This window comes from Pleurodeles waltl, chromosome 4_1 (genome assembly GCF_031143425.1).
Source record: "Pleurodeles waltl isolate 20211129_DDA chromosome 4_1, aPleWal1.hap1.20221129, whole genome shotgun sequence".
Lineage (NCBI taxonomy): Eukaryota > Metazoa > Chordata > Amphibia > Caudata > Salamandridae > Pleurodeles > Pleurodeles waltl.
Genome location: NC_090442.1, coordinates 134,130,992 through 134,145,676, shown reverse-complemented (window position 1 = coordinate 134,145,676; position 14,685 = coordinate 134,130,992). Strand labels below are relative to the sequence as shown.

The following is a 14,685-nucleotide window of genomic DNA, read 5'->3' as shown; positions in this document are numbered from 1 at the left end:
ATAGTAAAATTTAGTACACTACACTGCCACTGTTAAAGTGGCGAGTAGGGTAAGCACACTGGGAAAGATGATGGTGATGGTAGTGGTGATTGACACCAATCTGTTTGTAGAATTCGTGGTTGAGACCAGGGTCGAAAAGCATTGTTGATATCTGAATAAGAAGCCTGTATTAGGGCCACGGACTAAAGGCACTGAAACCTTACTCCTGTCACTTGGTATGAGATGAGCCATTTGTAAAGGAAAATAGACCAGTCGCAGTTCTGAAGACCAGCAAAGCTTGTGTCGACTTCAGGCATTTTGAATGACAGTTTACATGATTGGATGGGGGAGCAAAGGTCAAGTGGCATGATCTCCATTGTTCTAGGTTTGGGGCGGAAAGGGAACAGGAAGAGAGGCGTTGATTGTGGCAGCAGTGGGCTGAAAGGATGCTATCCGTGCCGGAATCCCTTTGTCCCTGGAAGAAGCGGAGTGCTCCAAATTTAATCGGCAGCTGAGTAAGCAGTTCTGTGACATTGTTCTGCAATAACTTTTTCCATTGGTTAGAGAAGTTTGAATTTTGTAGAGCTTAAGTTAATGAATTAACCTTTGGGGTGGATGGCACAGACGAAGGAAATTAAAGATTGTAAGCAGGAGTGATAGGTGCCATTTGCAACCAAATACTAGTTGGTAGGTCTGTAAAAGGAGTACTTTTGCATAGCATGCACTACACTGTGACTTTACAGATAGCAGAATGCTACTTGTCATGGCGGTCAAGCTTGACACGGGTTGAGAGAGTTCTGTTCTTGGTGAGGCCTTATAGATTGTTCTATAGTAAAGGAGCCACTGGAAAGGAACTCCTGCCTCCCATTTAACTGTGTCTAGCATAGGAAGCCTGTAGAAAGACTACTCATGAGGATCTTCTGCACAAGGCCCTGTCCTGGGCAGATTCTGAAGGTGAACCTTTTTCTATTTTTTTGTCCGTGAAGTAAGATATGGCCCTCTGAGACTTGGTGATGTCTACTATTTCCCAAGTTTTGTCACCTGTAGTCTATACAGCGCTTTCACTTGCAGGCTATTTGTACAGTCAAGGCTGGATACACTGTAGAGCTTCAATAACCGGCTTCTACGGAAGGTGACACATTTGAATGTTTACACGGTTTAAATAGAATTGTCGCCCTTGCTGCTGTGATTTGACAAGTTGGTGTAGTTGTGCGATACTGCTAGACCCTTTTATATTAGTTCGTGAATTGTCATTGGGAAGGATTGCTAGAGGAAAGGGAAGGATATCTGTAGAGTGTGGGGGCCCCTTTGAGATGAAGGTGAAGAGTAGCAGCTGGAAGGAGATGTGTTGGGGTGTGCGCTATAATCAGCAGCCTGCTACAGGAACTTCACTGTCACGGGCCCCTGGGAATAAGATTTTCTAAACATGCTTTAGCTAATGGGCTGTGATCCAAAGTGTTTGTATTGTTTTAGCTCTCCGATTTATGCATTCGAATGTAAGTAGTAAATCTTCCATTACATGCCTTTCAGCGATCTGGTCACAGAAACCCGGCCAGCTCGCATTACCGGTTTAGTGCTTCTAATACATTGGCGACTCTCGCACGTCCCTGCGTGACCGGCTCTAGGAGTGTCTGGGTGCTCACTGAGAAGGGAGTGCGACTTCTAGGAACGTCTCAGCGTGTGACGGCAGGGCACTTTTGAACAGAAGTCAGTGGCGTAACGAAACTTGAGCACCCCCGGGGGAGAGGGGTCTGGAGCACGCCCCCTCCTACTGCGGGGGCCTTTGTTACGCCACTGGCAGAAGTGTCTCCGTGCTGGAATAGCCGGGCATTATTGGCCTCCGTTGAACACCTGCCCGGGCCCGAGCTGAGCGCGGTACTGCAGGCAGTGAGGGGGCGCCGCGTGCACCTCCTGCTGGGCTCGAGCTCCTCCTCGCGGCGACGGCTGGTCTGGGGCGCCCTGGCCGCGCGCGCCGTCCCTGACCTAGATTCCTCCCGCCCGTGTCACCGGCATTTGTTGCTCCGAACGAGAATTAGGTCACTTGCGTGCAGTGTGCCCTTGACTCGAGTCATGCGCGGCGCGTTTCTCTCATGATGGGCTCTTTTCATGAGCCTCCTGCAGTAGCGCGGCTTCTGGCTGTCGCATCGCATCAGAATCCGTGCGGGAGCCTCGGGCGTGAAGTACTTGAACCTGCAGTAAAGATGACTGCTCGGCGATTCATTTCCGACGTGCTGCTTCTCGCAGTGGATGTAGTAACTGCCAGGAAGTTTCCGCCTGTTCATAGCATGCCCACCACCACTAGTGCCCCCACCCCTATCCAGACCTCTCACATACGATCCGCCCATCTCTTGACTAATCCGCGGTCGAACCTAAAAATTGACCCTCACAACTGGAACAAGCCTTAAAAAAGCCAATAGGTCCGGTGTTGACTGCTAGCCTTTTGAATTTCTGTGTTTTTTTTCATTTGTCACTTTTTTGTTAAGCTTCAATGTTTGACAAGAGCCCAGCTGCTTGCCAATCTTTAAATAAAAAAAATAAAATCCTAAAGCATTTTTTAAATTTATCAACACATTCACATTGCACAGTAGTTCTTAGCAGTTAAGGGCTCTATCTACGTGATGTGTGTATGTGCCCCTTGTGAAATGGCACAGTACCGTCATTCACCACCAATGGGTGAAGTGGGCTTTGCCCAGTGCTCCATGCTACGTGTTGGAGTGGATGGAATAAAAATGTAACGATTACACTTGCACAGCTGGTTGAAGTCTTGCTGGAAGCCCCTTTGAGTAAATATGCGTGAAGAACCCCCTGTCATACATTGTAAGGATATTTCCAGTCACCAAGGTGTTCTATGACCAGGTAGAGGGAAAAAGCATGAAGGCAGAGTTCCTTTATAAAGTAATGGAAGTCCAAGGTGACTTGAAGCATCCTTATGTATGGCAGTAGGTACTTTATTTCTTATGATACATGGTCACACCTTCCTTTCCCACAAACCGCTTAATTCCTTGGTGCTTAGCTCTTTCATTTGAAAGTGAGCCTATTTCTAAACATGCAGATTAACAATAGAATCTGTGATGCAAAAGAAAAATGTTTCTAGCTATCACGTGAAGACACGGAGGTGAGGATTATGCTGTCTCTTTCTTTACTGTAAGAACACATCAGCCAATCAAAACTTAACAAGATCAAAACTATATTTCCCATGAACTAGTCCATACACTGACCAATCCCCCATCCCTGCCAACGCAGTCCGTCCTCTTTCTTAGCAAACCATAGAACATTTAACAACATGAATCTCCAACCATACTGGAACTACCGCATAGTGCAGAAAGACCTTCAGATGCGTAAATCTACTCCGAAACTTTGTCCAGAACTTCCTGCTTCAGATGAAATTTGGCACCCCTTCATTTATTGTCCGATCCTAGAAACAAAGAAACATACTAATAACAACATACTCGTGAATCATGAAATCCAATGGGTGGGCATTTGAATTTTAACATTACGACTTAAAATAACATCACAACATTATGCATTTATATTTTATAACTGGATGGGATAGTCCTCGCCGCCATGTCCTTAATAGAACTGAAAAATCTTGACGCAACAGCTAGAATTTTTTGGGTTTATGGCAGGACCGGAGGCTTTGGATTATGCTAGTTTAAAGCTGATTAACCACTGCTGAAGCTACATCGACAATAGGCTTATGATAAAATACTTAAAGATAGAATCTGAAGACCAGTTTGCTGCAGCCACGATGTCTTCTAAACAAGAGTCTATGCAAAAAGCTTTGGATGCCATGGCCTCCCTAACAGAATGCCCACCCAATTTAGTAATATCAACCCTGCCTTCCCTAGTATCCACTAAACCCATCTTGCCAAAGTAGCTGAAGACACCGGTTTATATGGGTTCTGTAATGAGATTAACAACTGACTCTGGGTGTCTCTACGAAACTCTCTGGTCACAGCCTTGTAAGCTTTCAAACATTGTACTACACATAATTTTGCATTATGAGGAAATGCTAGGTAAGATGCAGCGTGAAGCTGTTTTGGTTTGTCTAGAAATAGTAAAAGACTCACGAAGGAGTAAATACTCTACCTGATAAATCCAGAGATCTGACACGCCTGCAAGATATGCAAGATACGAGACAGAAGAAGGGTAAGCTTTGCTGATGACTGTTTACGAGAAGTCTTCATTACAAGGCCATGCCCATAAGAAACGTAAAACATCTACAGCCCCATAAATCTGAATATCTGGGATGCACCATCCTTATACCTCTGAGAATCTTGCAAACCAAAGGGTGTTCCCCTACCGGTTTTCACTCCAAATGCATATGAGCTGCTGAAATCGTAGATCTGAAATTATTAATAGTTCTGTATGCCAATCCCTGCAACGCTAGATCGGAAAGAAAATTAAAAATCGTGATAATGGTAGTCCCCAAGGGATCAAAACACCGTTCTCCTCACTAACCAGGCCATCTCTTCCATGCAGACTCCTATCATTTGAGTGACGGCCCCAGGATTGGGATAAGAAAAACATAGCGTATTCCAAAACTCCAGGCACTTGCCAATGTCGCCTGAAAGTCTCCAAGCCATGAGGGACAAGTGCCCAGCACATTACTAATGGACGAGGAAAGGCCCGCTGGATCCAGGAGTAGTGACTGATGAGACTGGATCTGAACCGGAAGGGCACATCAAGGACATTGCCACTGGGAACCAAGGCTGAGCCTTCCAAAGAGGAGTCACCATGACCAATTCCGTCGACCTCCTCCGTACCTGAGAGACTACTCTCTGAAGGCGAAAGGGGGAAAGGCATAAAGAAGACCGTCTGGCCATGACTGTAGAAATACACCAGATCCTGCCACCAAAGGATCTGGTCTCCAGCTGTAAAACAGTGGAAGTTGTGAGTTCAGTCGAGATGCAAAGAGGTCGATCAGACAAGGACCCCACCGCTGATTGAGACTGAGAAATACTTCGCATCCAGCATCGCTGCCATCCCTCGGAAATTGAGAGTTCCAATCAGCTATCATATTGGAACATCCTGGGATATATTCTGCTGTCACTTCTGTGATGTTGAAGGCAGAAGTTGAAGAACTCTTTGGCAGTTTCTGCTAGCCCGCGGGACCTGGTGCACCCTAGTCAATTGCTATAAAGGACTGCTGAAATGTTGTCCATACAAAGCAGAATGCAACATGTCGTTTTGCGGGGTGTAGAACACTGAATCGCAAAAGGCCCCCCACTAGAAGCTCTAGGCAGTTGATATGGAGACTCAGTTCCTCCAGCGACAGACCCTCCCCCCCCACCATATTATGTCTGCTCGAACTTCGTTTGATAGCAGGATCTGGTCTGAGTACACTAGACATCTGCGAAGGTGCAAGATCTTGAGACGCTGAAGGGCCCAGTAATGCAAGGGACCCAGAAAAATTGCCTGAATTGAGGATGCTAGCAGTCAGATTAGGTGAGCTAGTGTCACCAGTGATGTAGTTGGAGAGACAAGGGCTCTCCTCAACTTTCTTGATCGCTCTCCGTTTGGAGAAGGGAAGACTTAACTGAGCTAGCACTGAATCCACTTGGAAAAATATGAATTCTATAGAGTGAGACGGGGACAGGCTGGATTTGACTGAATTGATCAGGAACCCTAACTCCTGAAGGAGCTGGAAAGTCGAAGACATATATTTAACTGAACAATGTTTTCGCTTTGCCCCATAATTAAAACATCTTCTAAATAAATGATTAGGCGTACCTCTTTCTCTCTGAGGGCCTGCACCGCCGGCCGGTAAAGTTTGGTAAAACACCAAGGGACTGATGAAAGGCCAAATGAGAGGACGGTAAACTTGAACCATTGGTCTCGCCAGCGAAACTGGAGAAACCAACGGTGTGTAGCGTAAATGGGAACTGTTAGATAAGCGTCTTTTAGATCTAAGCGTACTAACCAATCACTTTGTTGTAATAGATCTCGTGAAAGATGGATACCCTCCATCTTGAAGTGACACTACACTATCCAAGAGTTGAAAGATTTTAGGATGAAACCCAGACGGGAGCCTCCACCTTTCTTCGGTACCAAGAAAATTGTGGTGATAAAACCCCCCGGATGTGGAGTAGTCCAGACAGTCGCTTGTTTGTGGAGCAAAGATGCGATCTCGGTCTATGAAACCGCTCTCTGGTTGGGGAAAAATGCATGGGACGAGGAGTAGCAACCTGATGAGGGGTGGAATAGAACTCCAGCCTTTAGCCCTGAATTGTCTGAAGGACCCATGGGTCCTGAGAGATACTTTCCCATGCTGCGACATGCCACTGTATTCGCCACCCCCACCCCTCCCCCCCCACCCCCCAAAATTACTTCTGGAAATAGGATAACTCTCACCTGTTGGGGCTGCATCTGCCGCATTGAAACCACTTCGTTTGCCACCTCTAAGTTCATCCACGACCTCTCTGAGATCTGGTGGGGTAGAAGTTTGAGGAGAATTGATAGCCACCACGCCCTCGGGGATAGCTACTAGAGGACTGGAATGTTCCACGGCCCAGCGCTCAACCTCTATAGTGTCTGGACCTGACAAAAAGGCCTCCAATGTACATTTTCTTCATGGACTTCTGTGCTTTATCCAAGGCTGAAAAAGTGGCAACAAATTTCCCCAAATCTTACCAAACGTATTGCCGAATAGTAGACCATTCACAAAGAGCCAGCCTCCACAGAGGCCAGTTCCGCCAACTTTGGATTAATACGTATGAAGAAAGACTTTCGCCTTTCTGAGGACACTGTGCAGATGGCGTTGCCTAAAATACAAATGGCTCTCTGAGCCCATTCCAGAACCGTCTCAGGGTCTAAAGGTGAGTGGGGTTCTTTTGCCTGAACGGCTAAATCGAAAAAAATTCTAAGTGGTCCTGGAATGTCCTGAAGCTTGCCTTGGCACCCCTTCCAAGCCCCGTCAAGGCTCTTCTAGGGTCCATCATAAATGTCTTTAAGAATGTGGCAATAATAGGATTCAATTCAGGGGTGTCTGCCACTTAACCTAGGAGAGCAGGCTGGGGACGCTCAGAGCGCAGAGTACTGCGTATGTCCTTATCAAAGCCCTTACTCAATCTGTCTTGTATGTAATGGGCAACCTCTGGACCAGGGACCCATTCCGTAGAAGAGGGATGAATAATATTATCCGGATAACAGCCTATATTTTTTTTAATGTCTGAGACTCTTATGTGTGGTGCGTTTTCTTCTTGCGTTTAGCCGTTTCGGGTCTGTGCACTCTATATTGGATTCCGGCGAATCTGAAGAGGAAGATTCACAGGCTTATGATGATGGCAAAGAGAAAGACCCAGAGGAATCTAGATTAGAATAGTGCCCGTATTTATGGTCCTTGAGTACAGAAGCCACTTTATCTGCCAGTATTTCAGTGAAATAGCATGACCCATAGGGAGTCTCTAGGCTACACCCACATCTGGGATCTGGTCATCCCTGGTTGCATTCTCCGAGGGGCTCTCCCCAAGAGTTCACGCTGCCCAAATTGCATAAGGGGCTGAGCAAACTGCTTCAAAGCCTTTGAGAGTCTGTTTAACAGACTCTTGGACGTGATATCCCAGGGCATCATTTAATCTCTCCTCCATTTGCTGTTCTATAGGAACTTCAGGAGTGTCCTGCTAGTAATAGTCCTCTTTGGCATAGTATGCCAGAGCTGAATCAGCCAGAGGAGTGAAGGAGTTCAAAGTGGGATACGCCCAGCAGGTAATTAAATCTTGATAAGATAAATGTTTCTCAGTTGTCCAAAGACCGAACAAGTAGTCAGCCAAACAATTGGAGGTAGAGGGAGCACCTGCTAATCCACCTAGGCCAATACTGAATGCTTTTGCGTCCCGTTGTGCGTTCTGGAGGCTGCCTATCCTTTTTAAGGGAATTCAAAATTTCGATGCGCTATCGGGGCGATGCAACACTGAGTGCCGGAAACAGTCTGCGCGCATGCGCGGGTCTTTAGAAATAGAGGATGGGTTACGTCTTACAGTCTCCCCGTGACAGGAAGGCCCAGTCCAGCAAGACCAACAAAGGGTAAAGACCCTTAACGTTTATTCGCCCCGTCGGGCGTAGTGAGAGGGCGGCGCAGCACCAAAGGTCAAGCAGAGCTTAGGGGACGAAACGTGGAGTGCTGACAGGCACTGCGCTCACAGTCTGCCCAACAATAAGAGGACGAATCCACTAACGAGCGCATCGGTCAGCCCAGGTCCCACTCCACTCTTGACAATAATAGCAAAAATAATTATACAAGGCAATCACCACATAAAGCAAATATGGAAAGTGAAATGTCTACTTAGCTCAGCTGTGAGCAGCAAAGAAAGAGGACGAACTGCGTTGGCAGGGACATATATACAGGAGGACTGATAGGGGATTGGTCAGTGTACGGAGTAGAGTTGTTCATGGGAAATGTAGTTTTGATCTTAAATTTTGATTGGCTGCTGTGTTCTTACAGTAAAGAAAGAGATAGCATAATCCGAAGACTCTGGTCCTGCCATAGAATTAGATGCATCAAAAAGGCTGTTAAATATTTGTTACAAAAAGATATTAGATTTGGTTTAAAACATTTTTTTTTTTTTGTATTCCTTTTAATGTTTTAAAGGTGCAGTAGAGCTTGTAAAGTGTAGAAACATGCAGAGATTCTAACTTTTCTATTACCTAAGGAGTGCAAAAAAGAAACATGTTGCCATAAATATGTCTTTTATGCTTGTTACAGTATAGCTAGAAAAAACAGCAAATGGAAAAGCAACATTTTGTTTTATTCTCTAAACAGCTGCATTAATTTTGCTCATTGAACTAAGCTGTCGTTTCCCCTCAGCTGCTGGCTCTGGCAGTAGGCATTGTGCTGTCAGAACTCAACTGTAATAAGTTATTACAGTTTAGTGTCTACATCATTTCTTTATAATAGGTGACTGGGTGTGTCACAAGTCACTAGTTTCTAAGGAAATTGAAGGCAGGTGTTCCTATAGGGATTGCAGAATCCTATATATTATATTTTACTTATAATTTTAGTAAAATCAAACGGTCTTGTGGAACACCAGACTTAAAAATGCATTGGATTAAGGCTGGAAGATTGGAAGAACGGCATAACATTTTTGTGATGTGCTGTTTCTAAAGTTAAAAATAACAAAAGAATCTCCTGTGGTTATCAACCCAGATGTGCAGATTTACCTGTACATGTTGCAACAATGTTTTTACATCACTTTGTGGGAGGTTAAATGTGCCTTTTAACTTTTATCACAATGCAGTAATCATTCAGAAAGTAGCTTCCTCTCCTGTCACGCGTTAGATTTATGATTGTCTTTGACACTGTATAGTGCTACCCTGCCTTTTGGCTAGGTTTCAGTTTATTTAATTAACAGTGTTAATTGAAACCATTTCACAAACAAACACAGGTAATAAAATTATAAAATGTTAAAAGGGCTATTTTTGCAGTATGCAAGGTTAATTATGGATTATTACTGGTTTGCTTGCTAACTAATTATGCGTGCATGTCTTAAATTCTCAATCTCAGGGAGCTGGCTCCCTTGTTTGTCCAAAAATGTTGCCAGTCTGCAACTGAGCTGTACATCGTCGCTTTTAAATCCAGCCAAAATCGCTGTCCTGCACCTGTGCGGCCCCCTTTAAAGACATGCTTGGTCGTAGGAGCCTTACAGTCCACCATAGTACTTTTACTAAGGTGTATCTGATGGATCAGTGTTTCCGGGGCCAGCCAACAGACGCCTGTCATATTGCTTTGCATCCAGGTGCACTATGCCTAGGTTCACGCTACAGAAACACTTGCATACATAATTAGCAACGTATGCCTTATACTACTGAGTTCTTGTGAAGTGGCATGGTTTCATTATGTCATGAGCCATTTTAAGTACAAGTCAATATTAAATATATGTAGTTATTTATCATTAATCAAGGCTCAAACTGAAATGTGGCTGGTTCTTTAGATTAATTTTGAGAATCTGGACTTTACATCATAACACTTAGTTTCCCTCTAGAACTACCCTTAAAGTGTGTGCATTTCTCGGACATGTGACGACTGATTTTTTTTACTGCAGACAATGTGGCTACTGTGCATGCAACATTCCTATGTAGTCTCTGGTCAGTGTATGATAGGCGTATTATGAGTTGGCCTGAAAGGCCAGATCCTTGGCATATTTTCAGGATAGCCAGTCTGTTGATAAGTTCCACTTAGTTGAATTATGAGTTTTTTTGTTCGTGTGTGGCCTAGTAGAACATTCCTGGTGTATGGGTACATAACAACCTTTTGGTTTGAAGAGAGCAATTGCCGAAGAGTCCAGCCGGCTTGTTTGTCCCAGTGTTGGCTGAGAATGGCGTCAATAGTTGGCAATGAACGGGAGTCATCGGCACACCTAGGGGCGATGCTTGAAGAGCCATTGAGTATGTGGCAGATGGGGCCTAAGGGTTGGCATCATGGCCCTTTCAGTCTGCTTAGGCTAGTAACTATGTAAGATCTCTCTTTCTTGGGTTAATATTGGCTATGTAATCCCATCACGTACATGCATCTCGTGACCTCACTGAAAGAGTTAAATATATCTCATTATATAAGAACTGGTTTCTGTGCCTAGCCACTCTTTATGACCACCGTTTCTGCTGTCGACCGCCCCCTATCCCCAAATTCCTTCTCTTTCTTAAGAGATACCCTCCACCCCCCTCATTATTTCCAAAACGCCTCTTTGCTGAGTCAGTGGTCCGCGAGGGCGCGCGTGGCCATGCGGCGTGGTGGGTGTGAGTACGTGTGCACGTGTGCAGGTTCAGTGAGCGTGGGGTGCTTGTGCATAAGTGTCCCCTTGTTGTTTGGGTAGGGAGGTGGGTGCGCGCGCCCCAGGTAAGTGCTGTAGCCTTCGTCCTGTCACGCGACCGCCACGCCCTCCCCCGGACGCTGAATTCTCGTTTTCTCTTGCAGGTGTGTGGGAGTAGAAGAGCACTATGCCGCCGACATTGACCTGTATCACTGTCCGAACTGCGCCGTTCTGCACGGATCCTCCTTGAGTAAGTCCTCTTCTCAGTGTGGCTTGTACATCAGTAAGTCGAGGATGCTAAAAGGCCGAAATGCACGTTTTTGCTACACTCATATCAATGGTTTCGCCCTTGACTGTTTTTCTAGGCGCTTAGTAAAATGTGGCAGAACACCTGCGAAGCGCCCTGTTTTCAAGGCCCCTGCCTCACCTTGTTCCATCCGTGCTCGTGCGGCGCGTGCATGTCCGCGCTTCCTCACTTAACCTTCACTGCAGGCCTTTGTGCTCGCGATAATGGCTTCCGCTCAGGAAGGAAGCGGATATCGGAATAAACGAGGCCATTAATTGCTGAACGAGGCCTGTCTGCTGGACATCCTCCGGAGTAGTATAAATACATCTCTGGGTTTAAGGACACAAGCGGGACTGGTTAGTCTACTCTCTGGACTGGGATTTGAAGACTGCTGGGAATGAGATACTTTGGTTTAAAAATATATATATTTTGTAAGAAAAACTTTACTAGGTAAATACTTGTGTGAGGGGGGAGTTACTTTTATCAAGCTCAAGCTTTGGCCGTAGCTCTAATGGAGAGAAACACATTGGAATCTCCCATAGTGCGCACCTCCTCGAACCCAATAAAAGTCTAATAATTGTCATGTACAGAACGGTGAAGTGTTAAGGTAATGGTAGCCATGATAAAAATTGAAAGCCACCATAAGCCCCTAGCCCTAAAGTTCAGATCACTTCAGAAATGATCCATAACTGACTCCATACACTTCAGACACCTCTGAGCACTAACGGTGATTCCTGCTCGAGTGAGCATTCTCTTGCTCTAATGGACTAATGGGAATTAATGCTGCGCCGTAGTCTCGCCTGCCTTTATACTCACTCTGGCTAGTGACAACCTAGTGCATTCCACAGCCCTGACCCTTTGCTCTCACCGGGCTCTCTTCTGGCCTCGTCTTGCTCTCCGCCCTCTTCAGTCTCTGTCCACGTGTCCAACATTTCACTATCCACCCAACACAATACTGCATACCATGATCGCCGTCTCTAGACTCCTCCGCCTCCATAAATAGGAACCCTCGACCTAACCCTGTCAAATCATTCTCCTGTTCATCCCCTGTTGCTTTCTGATCATGCTGTATATCACAAAGTAATGCCATATATCCCGCACTAAAAGAAAACACTTGCTTAACCACCTCCAGATACCCTACCCCAGTTCACAGTAACCTTACTCCATCAAATTCTTTCATCTATTATGCATCACTGCCCGAGCTGTGTTTGGCCAGACTGTTCTAACTATGTCCCTTCATGACCGCACTCCTCTACCCAGCTCTGCCTTTTGTGATCTGTGCACACACTTAATAAATTCTCCACTCTTTCATTTCAAGACCCTTTGCAGCCATGCCTGAAAGAGACACGTGCCCTTATCTGTAAATAGATGAAAACAGTCTCACCAGTGACTGAAAGTCCTCCTTACCACTTCGCCTTAGCAGTAAACAGAGCCATGCCTTCCCCTTTGCGTTTCTGCACTCGCTGTCATTGCATGGCCCCAGGGCTGCCAGCCTCTTATACAGTCTCCCCCTTTCAACACCCTATATCATTAAACCCCTAGCTCTTGATCTCTCGCCTACCTGGCCTCCCCATTTAACTACTTCTTCCCACAGTTCATCTCTTCTGCTTTTACCCAGGAAGCTTACTGCTGGTTTCCTTATAACTCGCCAGCTACCTTATTACTTTCAGATATGCGTCACCTAATTCTGTCTGTAAACTCTGCGTCCCACTGTTGCCTCCCTCATGTCTAACTTTATTACCTTGACACACCACAGCAGACTGTTCTCTATCCTTACTTTGCTGGAACTGTACTGTTGTGAAGATGCCCCCTTACTCTCCCAGTATGTTACCGTCCGTGTCTGGTCATGTTCCTCAGGTTCATCCTAGCTTCTGTACCTCTTCCTGTCTCCGAGGACGGTGCTGGTGATGATTGTTCACTTGACTTTTTCTCCGCTCTGTCCGGGCGACGGCTCAATGTTTTTCCACCAACATCCTCCAGCCTAATATTTTAGACTTCCTAGCCACTGTCCACCCCTAGATATCCCAATAGTTACTCACCCAGTAGCTGTCCGATAGAAACCTCTGTGTGCTGCTCCGCCCGACGCAAGCCATGAAGCGTTCATTTGCACTTGATTGAGATACCAGGGGGCATATTTATACTCTGTTTGCGCCGGAATTGCGTCGTTTTTTTGGCGCAATTCCGACGCAAAACTAACTCCATATTTATACTTTGGCGTTAGAGGCGCCTAGCGCCAAAGTCCATAGAGTTTGCGTAATTTTTTAGCGTGGACACCTACTTTTCGTTAATGATATGCAGAGTAGGCGTTCCCGTCTAAAAAAGTGACTCCGAGGCATGTGCGCCGTATTTACACTCCCGGGCAAAAATGTCGCCCGGGAGTGGGCGGGTCAAAAAAAATGACGTCCAGCCGCTTTTGCGTCGTTTTTTAGCTCCTGGTCAGGGCAGGCGTTAAGGGACCTGTGGGCACGGAAGGAGCCCAGAGGTGCCCTCCCATGCCCCCAGGGACCCCCCCTGTCACCATTGCCCACCCCAGGAGGACGCCTAAGGATGGAGGGACCCATCCCGGGGAACATAAGGTAAGTTCAGGTAAGTATTATTATTATTTTTTTTTTTTGTGGCATAGGGGGGCCTGATTTGTGCCCCACTACTTGCCACTATGCCCAATGACCATGCCCAGGGGACAGAAGTCCCCTGGGCATGGCCATTGGGCAAGGGGGCATGACTCCTGTCTTTGCTAAGACAGGAGTCATTTCAATGGGGGTTGGGAGTCGAAAAAAATGGTGCAAATCGGGTTGAGGCGATAATTTTGCCTCAGCCTGACTTGCCCCATTTTTTGGCGCCCAAGCTCCATATTTCCCTACGCCGGCGCTGCCTGGTGTACGTCATTTTTTTTTACGCACACCAGGCAGCGCTGCCGGCTAACGCCGGCTAACGTCATTGAATAAATATGGTGCCCGCATGGCGCTTCAGAATGGCGTTAGATTTTTTGACGCACAACTGCGTTGGCGCAGTTGTGCGTCAAAGTATAAATATGGCCCCAGGTACTAAACAACAGTAGAACTTCTCAGTCGTGTTTCCACACAGCATCACCGTAACAGAGCAACCTACTATCCTGTAACCCTAACCCAACGCGTAATGGCTACAGGATGTTGTTCCAGATCTTAAGTACACAGCTGCATAAATACCTTTCTTTACTCTTTTGGTTACCTGAATCAAAGGGGTTTCCCCCCCCAAAAAAAATATATATATATATTTTTTTTAATATGGACTAATATATTTCTGTGTGAAATATGATCTTTTTTTTTTTACTTCTGAAATAAGTGGGCCCGAGTTGGCATACTTTGGTCTCCTCCCCCACTGAAGCAATCGTGACGTTATTGTCCAGACTGCACACAAGCTGAGTGGGTGATTGCGAAAGTCCAGTGTTCTTCAGTGTGTGGTCTGTCACCAGCTCACTATGTTCTTTGTGAACATTGGCAGGTGAACAGGCTGATAAGGAACCATCGTTGATTGTACCAGGAGTTATGAGTTTAGCACGATCACTACGCTTGAGGCTGGGTTTCCAAGGCAGTGGCTGAACACTGTATATTACTGCACTGTTAGCAATTTTAGAGACTGATTAAAATATCCAAAGAGCAAATGATTCACGCGGACTGTCTGCGCAGTTCTGAGAAG

General features: G+C 46.0%; 1 protein-coding gene across 2 annotated transcripts in view; it reads left to right on the top strand.

The window, feature by feature from the left end:
• The window catches only part of KDM7A (lysine demethylase 7A), a 354,974-nt gene that overhangs the window by 76,170 nt on the left and 264,119 nt on the right, over positions 1-14,685 (top strand). For both annotated transcript variants that reach the window (XM_069227885.1, XM_069227884.1), the window contains exon 2: positions 10,889-10,974. In XM_069227885.1, coding sequence (XP_069083986.1) covers positions 10,889-10,974 — 86 coding nt within the window. The remainder of the gene's footprint in view (positions 1-10,888; positions 10,975-14,685) is intronic.